Raw genomic sequence first — 7,804 nt, 5'->3', positions numbered from 1 at the left:
TCCTGCTGCGAGAAACAAGAAGTATTAAAACCAATAAAGTAACAGTCCTTATTCACAAGCAAGAAACTACCCACACCATCAACCCTTGCTGCCTAAACAGAACAGCGGATTACTATTTCTGCTACAGTCTCCCACCTAGCTTGGCCTACACAAGGGATGAAGTCCTGGGAAGGAGAATGGAGTGAGGGGAAAAGAGAAGCAGAATCTCTTGAGAGCAGAGCAATGGATAACAAGAAATAAGCTAGCCAATTTGCTGCATTTCCCCTGCACTAACTTGTACCTAGGACTGCTAAGGAAAGACTCATCTGTAGTAACTGGGCCACACTGGCCTGCACTGTATTTCAAGCTGTGAATGAAACTCAACAAATGGGGAAGAAACATCTTTAACGTTGCTAGTGGGATGAATACAATAACTGGAGATTTCTTTTTTTTCTCTGTACCAACTTCTGTGGACATTATCACGTCCTTTCATCTCTGATTCTCAAATGCTCTCTATGCCGATTATGCCCCTAAAATGGGAGCAATAAATCTTCTGGATTTCACTGGAGTGCTGGACAGCTTCATTTGCTGCTAACATGAAGTGCTTCTTTTGTCTGCTGATAAAACTAAGTGCTTCAGAGAGCCTCAGCAGATGCTATGGAAATTAGGAGCACCAAAGAACCAGACTTCAGCCTGACAGATATGCTACATTTTTGATACTGGCTGGGGGGGGCACATGGTCCAAATGCCAGATTTCCCAGATGTGAACAGAAAGGCTCATCTGATTCTACCCAGGGGCACATAAGACCCCTAGAAACTGCAGCATGGTTTCACCACGTGCAGCTATAAAACAAGCAATTTTAATACATACTACCACTTGAATTACAAATTTAGCATCACTACACTGCATTGTAAGAATAAGCTGCATTATAACGCTTAAGACATCTTGACTAGTGTATAATACAGGTCTAGTGTGTAACTCAAAAAAGGTATGGAGAAAAGCAAAAAGATGGCATGAAGATAAATAGTAGCAATATCTTACGGATCATCTGGAGGGCTGGGGACAACACAGAATGGCGGACTCTGCACCAGAAGGGACTTCAATTCTCTCGATTCATCATCTTCTTCGTACTAGAGATTCAGAATAACTGTTACAGCACTCTATTTGATTGCAAATATGCCCAGAATTCAACATTTGACCCTTCTGCTGAGTGAAGACTGACTCATGAGCAGGTGAACTCACACAAATCCCGTTTGTTTCGATCACTGTGCTGCCAGCATTTATGCTGCATAGCAGTCTGTGCCATGTGTAATCTTTGTTTAAATATTTAACAGTCATACCTGATCAGACCTTAGTGTGAATGTTATTTACAATCTTTAAAACATTTAATAAATGGCATGTGACATGAGGGATGATGCAGGTTTTTTAAAGAATTAATGTGATTTTAATCATACAATTCTTATAAACTCTACTGGAAGTAGTGGAGCATATATCCTCATGTCAATCTTGAAAATCTTAGAGCAGGTCTTCCTACCGTGCCAGGGACTGAAAGTTCACCAGTGATTTAAGTTTGAAGTTCCCTCTCAACTTCCATGGGTCAGGTTCCAGTTCCCTCATGCAGTATGACCATCCTCTAATAGTCCTTGATTATCATCAGTTTACCTGAACTTTGTCATCAAATTACACTCTTAAGGTCACTCTCAGCCACCTGGCTATTTTCTATACACCTGTTTTTCATAAACAGATATCCTCTCTTTTTGAATGTGTTACTGTTCTGCTCTGCTGAAGAGAAAGTAGAATTCTACAGCTCAGTCCCAGTAAAACCAGGTAGGATACTGCCTCTCTGTATTAGAGAAGCGTTAGAACTTGCTATAATGTCCTGGATTATCTGGTTTAAAGCCTCTATTTCCTCTAAATTTCATTATAAACTTCACCTGAAACTTCAAGACAGGCCCATCAGCATTTATTTTTGAACTAATGCTCTCTGCCACAATCATTCCCAGACGCCGTATCTGTGGTAGATTGCTGTCCAAGTGGCATTTCACACCCTCCATCATGCTTGTGAGAAGCTCTGAAAAAAAACCAAAACAGTGCATGAAACAATGACAGAAACAAAGATCCATCTTCATGCTGATTCACCTTTCCTTGTTGGTTCCTCTACTACTTGGTGAAGGAAATTGTCATTAAGGCATTCCAGGAACCTCCTGGATTGCTGATGCCCTGCTATGTTTTCCCTCCAACAGATACGGGGGTGGTTGAAATCCCCTCTGAGGACCAGGGCTTGTGGACATGAAGCTGCTCCTATCTGTCTATAGAGGGCCTCATCTGCTTGGTGTTCCTGGCCAGGTGGCCTACAGCAGACTCCCACTATATCACCTGCCCCTGTCTTCCCTTTAACCCTGACCCATAAGCTCTCCATCAGCTCATCATCCATCACCAGGTGGAGCTCCATGGACCTCAGCTAGTTACTGACACAGAGGGTGACAGCCCCTCCTCTTCTCCCCTGTCTGCCCTTCCTACAGAGCTTGTATCCATCCATTCCCACGCTCCAGTTGTAGGAGCCATCCACCATGTCTCAGTAGGGAGTATCCCTACTCACCTCACACTGAGGGGAGAATGACATGGAGAAATGCATACAGACAGTCAGGGTCCAACAAACCAGCTTTTTATCCTTGGTGTACTTTCCCCTGTATCCTTTGGAGCCTTATGTTGGAGCCATGCTCCAACAGTAAGTCTATAAATTGCAAATCACACCATTCCTCTAGCCAGTCCCAGAGTCAATCCAGACTTAATCCAGACTTTCCTGTGACAAATCTTAAGGGTTCATAAACCACTGTTCAGGTAAGAACCTTAGTTCAAAGATTATGGTTCTCCAATTTTATAACTTAAATCTATGCACCTGGAATTATATCATATCAGTGATATCTAATCAGATAGATCAGCAATATTGTACCATATCAATGAAAGAAAAAGAGGATTCCAGCAGGCCACCCCGTCTGCCAAGATAAAGATGGGACCATTTTGTTTATCCATGAATCAAAACAAGATGTTTTTCTACTCACAGTAAAACCTTCTGTTAAACAAATCCTCTGCTTCTCCTACTGCCTCACCTTGTCTGCAGCCCTCGATTTCGGACTCTTTCAGATGGAAGAGGCAGATAAGAATGGCCTTGCTAATGTACTGCTGCTGCTCAGGCGGAGAGTGTTTCACAGCACTGCTGCTGCCCCAGGTCTCCAGGAGTTCCTGCAGCACCTGCATAAGAGAACACAAGTTGGCTTCAAAGGCATCTTTTCCACATATAAGCAATCTTCTTCTTGAATGCCTTTTGAAATTAACCTTAGTTTAATATACTGTTAGATATAATGGTTCTTTTTATTTTAAAGTGATAAATATGTTTATTTCTCATAAATAAATATCATATGCAAAACAATATATAATATTGTCAAAATGATATTATATGGTTTAAGATGATTTTACTCCAATCTTGCATAGCTGTCAGTACTTCCAGATCATTTTAGAACATGTAACCAGTGGAAAAAAAAAAATGGACAAAATGGTAAAGATTTCCAGAGATACAAATTTCCCAGGAGTTTCATCACACCACTGACTTGGAGAGGGAAAACATCTTCACCTTCATTGAGGAAAAGGCAGATGAGAGAGATTCTGAAGCATCAACAATTTGTCACACAGCCAGCTCTCAACCAGCTTCATCACTTGCTGCCATCTGCCCAGCCACACAAATAGGGAATGACAGAGAAAGCAGAGAAGGATGGAGGACATGGGACATCTGTCAGAATCCAAGCCTCATTAGTTTTGATACTTGGAAGACAATTTACCAATTAAATATGAGAAAATAACATCAGCAGCGCATAAAGTCTTTGATTTCTACACCAAAATTTACTTGTAATACGGTAGGGCTTCCCTCACTCCTGAACTGTAACAAAAGTCTTTGAGAAGTACCACAACCGCGCACCTCACAGACACACACACACACACACACACACGCTCACACAGTAGAATTTTATCCATCAGATACCTCACCACCAACATTACTGAGCTTACTTTGACCAATAAGGTGCGCCGAAGGCTATCCAGGGACAGGTAGCCAAGGAGGTTCTGCAGCACTGCAGTCTGCAATGAAAACCACAAGTCTCACTTTAACTGGGTGTAAAGTTGTCAGCCAGGAATGACAAGTGTGTATTTTTATTGCATTAAGCTTTTCATTCTAAGAGATGGTTGATAATGTTCAAAGACAGAAAAGAATGCAAATTTAAAAACACAACCAAACACACACATGCAGTTGCTGATGAAATATGTGGAAAAACACAACAGGAACACAGTATAGTATTTTTACCATCAAATGATATCAGCACCATCCCAAGCAAACATGGAAAACAAAGCCTAGAGATCATCCCTCACATCACCATCACAAGGCACACAACACTTCCTAACACCTAGTGACAAACTTAGATGCACAGGAAAAGAAAAATCCCAGTCCTTGTCTCACCTCTTCAATCTAATTCTTATCCCTTAGGGTGGGTCATGGCTTCTTCAGCCTCTTCTTTCCAATTCTAAATTAACTAGATATCTCCAGCTCCCCAGAACACTGGGAATAATATATATAATTATATATAATATATATTCCAGATATAATAATCTTGAACCAAATAACCATGTGGATCCAGAGAAAAAGTACAGTAATTCTGCTAACTGCCACCAATCCTGAGAGAGCACAGGAATCCCATGCTTTCAAAGCAACCATTTACCACTCCCTCTTCCTTACGTTTAGCTGAGGGCATGTAAGTGCACAACTCAGGTACATGTGGAGAGACCAAGGGCTGATTTCAGAACGAAGAGTTAAACCTAACTCCAGAAGATCTGGAACACAGCTAAAAGACACATTGGCACTTGGGAAAAACAGGCATTACTGCACTGCTGTTCACTGTGGAGTCCTTACCGTGTGGCAATATTGCAACAGCAGCATCTTCTGTGTCACCACAAACTGAGCTTTCTTGTTTTTCACAACCAGGTTCCCCAGCAACCTCGACAAGACATCTGCCCTACCAAGACAGGTCAATAGCAAAACGTTAGGAATCCATGTAATTACTGCCATGCTGCCACTAAAGATAGGAAATTCTGTGAGCAGCTATTTGCAACAAAGTCTTAAAACACCTCTAAACTTTAGGAGCGAGTCAGTAACTGCACTGAATGTTTTCACTCCTTTTTTCACTGCACGTCAGGGCGCAGATCTTTAAGGAATGGTGCAGGTTCTACCCGAGAGGGAACAATCAACTACTTCACCTCTAGAGTCTCTCGGGAAATGGCTCTGTAAGAAAGCCCCTACACAAACACATGCACATCAACATTGTTCAAAAACCGATTCTGCAAGTATTTGTGAAAAAAACCCAGGCCTTTGCTCTGAATCAGGGAGGAAAGCAGAGCTCTTACCCAGGGATTCTCTGCACAAAACCAAGGACCACTGCTTCCATCCAGCGGTCTGGCACACATTCAACCAACCGCCAGCATATTCTTTGCCAGATGCAGTCTGACTTGGTGAGATCCGTTAAGTGGGGTACCAAAACGCTCAGAATTTCTTCTGCAGTGGAAGAAAAAACCCAGCTAAATACACCAGATAGACAGAACTGGTGCAATGGTACACAAGGTCAGCCTGCAAATTTCAAAATCATCCCAAGATGAAGCAATACAATGTACAGTTTGCAGTTCTAAGTTGTTCCTGTGGTAAGAACAAATCTAAGCAGTCCAAGGAACTTGCAAGTACTCCTCATCACAGTAAATGGCTAGAAAATCTTTCCTCCTCTTCCCCAGCCCTGTTAACAACTTCTGCATTCAGTGGCTTCAAAGTCCTAAGCAACGCCAGACTGAAGGCTCCTCACATGAGAGGGCTGTTACATGTGGGCAGTGATTTATGCTGGCATTTAGAAGGCACTTTCAGACCACTGGATGAAAAGCACTTGAAGAGCATTTAATAGTGATGCCCCAAATGGCAGACGAGAAGGCTAACAACCTCATCAATTTTTGAGAAAGCAAATCACATTCACATGAGATGACACAAAAGCATCAAGATCTATCAGATACGCAGCTGAGTAGCCCCAGAAAGCAGAGAGCAGCAGTCTGTGCAGTTCAACTCACACAACCCCTGAAGTATTAAGTCAGTCTCCTCCTCCCTCAGTCAATCATCACCACAGTCATCCTTCTGTAATCATACAGTAAAAACACTTTCCCTCTCCCCAAAATAGCATTGTAAACCACTCACTTTGTCTGCCATGAGCACACACCTTCCCCAGGACGTGAGAAACAAAAGAGATTGAGCAATCCAAGCCACCTGGAATAAAACAGACACAACTTTAACAGGAGCATTGCTAGCATCCTCCAGACAGCCCTCAGGAGGTGCACACACAGCTATGAGTACTGAGGCCTGAGAACACAGATCAACTTTTCCTCTTCAGGCATCACTTCTTCCTCCCTCCACCACCTGCCTTCAGGCACAAAATGACACTCGGTATTATTTATACACAGCAAGAGTCAGAAAACTAAGTAGCTCAGTCCCACTTTAACACAATGATACCAAAGCCATTGGTTCATTCAGTACCGTTTAAATCTTTCCTACAATTAGTTTAGCACAGACCAAGTGAACAAAATTAAGCTTTGGCAACAGAGGACGCTATTTAACAGCTTGCAGGATTGCAGCTTGCAGAGGTATTTTAAAAAGTTTCAGCCATCTTCCTCATTCCCATTATCTTACATTTTTAAGCACAACCTGAGGGATGAACGCAAGGCTCTACAATACCCGTTACCAATTTCAAATGCTAGCCAAGGGGGTTTACACACAAAACACCCCTTCAGAAGAGCCAGCTCTTTAGCACAGCCCTCTTGCAACCTCACCTCTTAGAGAATCGGAGATCTTCTGCAGCACCTGGATAATTGCACCACCCAAGAGAGGAAAGTAGTTCTGTGGGAAGAACACCGGTGGGTTTTTCCCCTGGAGTTTATTGCTCACGTGATCGGGCAAACACACAATCTTGTTGAGCAGAGCCTCCTGCAGCTCGGGTGAGCCAGCCTGTGCCTGCTGCTCACAGACCTCCCACATCAGAGCTGAAATCCGTCCCTCCTGCAGGAACTGCTCCAGCACCTCCACGATCTCCCTCGGATGAAAGCTAGGGCTGTAAGAAAGTAACTGGAATAAGTCCCTGCCCCTTTTAACTGATAAAAAAAGATGTGCAGACTAATGTTTTTCTGTTGTGGTCTCACCAGTAAAACACCGCTGCTCACTCACACAGACTTTTAATCAAAATCAAAGCGATTTTAATCTCTGTCTTTCTACAGCTTCCTCAGCTCACATTTCAGGGCATTCAATAAGCGTAACTGCAGTCAGCTCTCTGACCTCTGTGGGAAACATTACTGCTGTGTGTGGGTTCTAACGGGAATCGTGGGACCAGAGGGCAGAGTAAGCCCACCCCCCTCTTATGCCACGGCTGGGCACCCTCAGACACCCCTCTGAGGGGGAGGCGCAGCCCCCATCAGCTCTCCCGGCCACCGCGCCGGGTGACACCGCCTCCGCCCGCCTCCCACCGGGGAGCAGGCCCGGAGCCTCGGCCCGGCCCTCTAGAGCCGCCCACCCTCCCGCCGCGGCCCCAGCCGGACTGACCCCGGGGAGGCGAGGGCTTCCAGCAAGACGCAGAGGGAGAGGTCGGGCGGACTCTCCAGGAACCAGCTCCGCCACGCGTCCTCGGGCCGCGCCCTCGCCAGGCTGCGCAGGAAAGCGCCGAAGAGCGCCCGCTCCCGCTCCGCGAGGGCAGCTGGGCC

The 7,804-nt window shown here is 44.4% G+C and overlaps 1 protein-coding gene across 1 annotated transcript in view; it reads right to left on the bottom strand.

The window, feature by feature from the left end:
- Positions 1 to 7,748, bottom strand: part of TELO2 (telomere maintenance 2) — a gene marked incomplete at its 5' end in the record, with an annotated part of 16,985 nt that extends 9,237 nt beyond the window's left edge. The window contains 9 exons of the mRNA XM_010185016.1: positions 1,022 to 1,110; positions 1,915 to 2,051; positions 3,091 to 3,232; positions 4,043 to 4,111; positions 4,938 to 5,040; positions 5,429 to 5,576; positions 6,255 to 6,323; positions 6,884 to 7,161; positions 7,647 to 7,748. Coding sequence (XP_010183318.1) covers positions 1,022 to 1,110; positions 1,915 to 2,051; positions 3,091 to 3,232; positions 4,043 to 4,111; positions 4,938 to 5,040; positions 5,429 to 5,576; positions 6,255 to 6,323; positions 6,884 to 7,161; positions 7,647 to 7,748 — 1,137 coding nt within the window. The remainder of the gene's footprint in view (positions 1 to 1,021; positions 1,111 to 1,914; positions 2,052 to 3,090; positions 3,233 to 4,042; positions 4,112 to 4,937; positions 5,041 to 5,428; positions 5,577 to 6,254; positions 6,324 to 6,883; positions 7,162 to 7,646) is intronic.
- Between the last annotated feature and the right edge of the window lie 56 nt (positions 7,749 to 7,804).

The sequence above is a fragment of the Mesitornis unicolor genome, unplaced genomic scaffold, assembly GCF_000695765.1.
Source record: "Mesitornis unicolor isolate BGI_N332 unplaced genomic scaffold, ASM69576v1 scaffold5085, whole genome shotgun sequence".
NCBI lineage: Eukaryota > Metazoa > Chordata > Aves > Mesitornithiformes > Mesitornithidae > Mesitornis > Mesitornis unicolor.
Note: the sequence above shows the minus strand (reverse complement) of the source record. Positions and strands in the feature narration are given on the sequence as shown.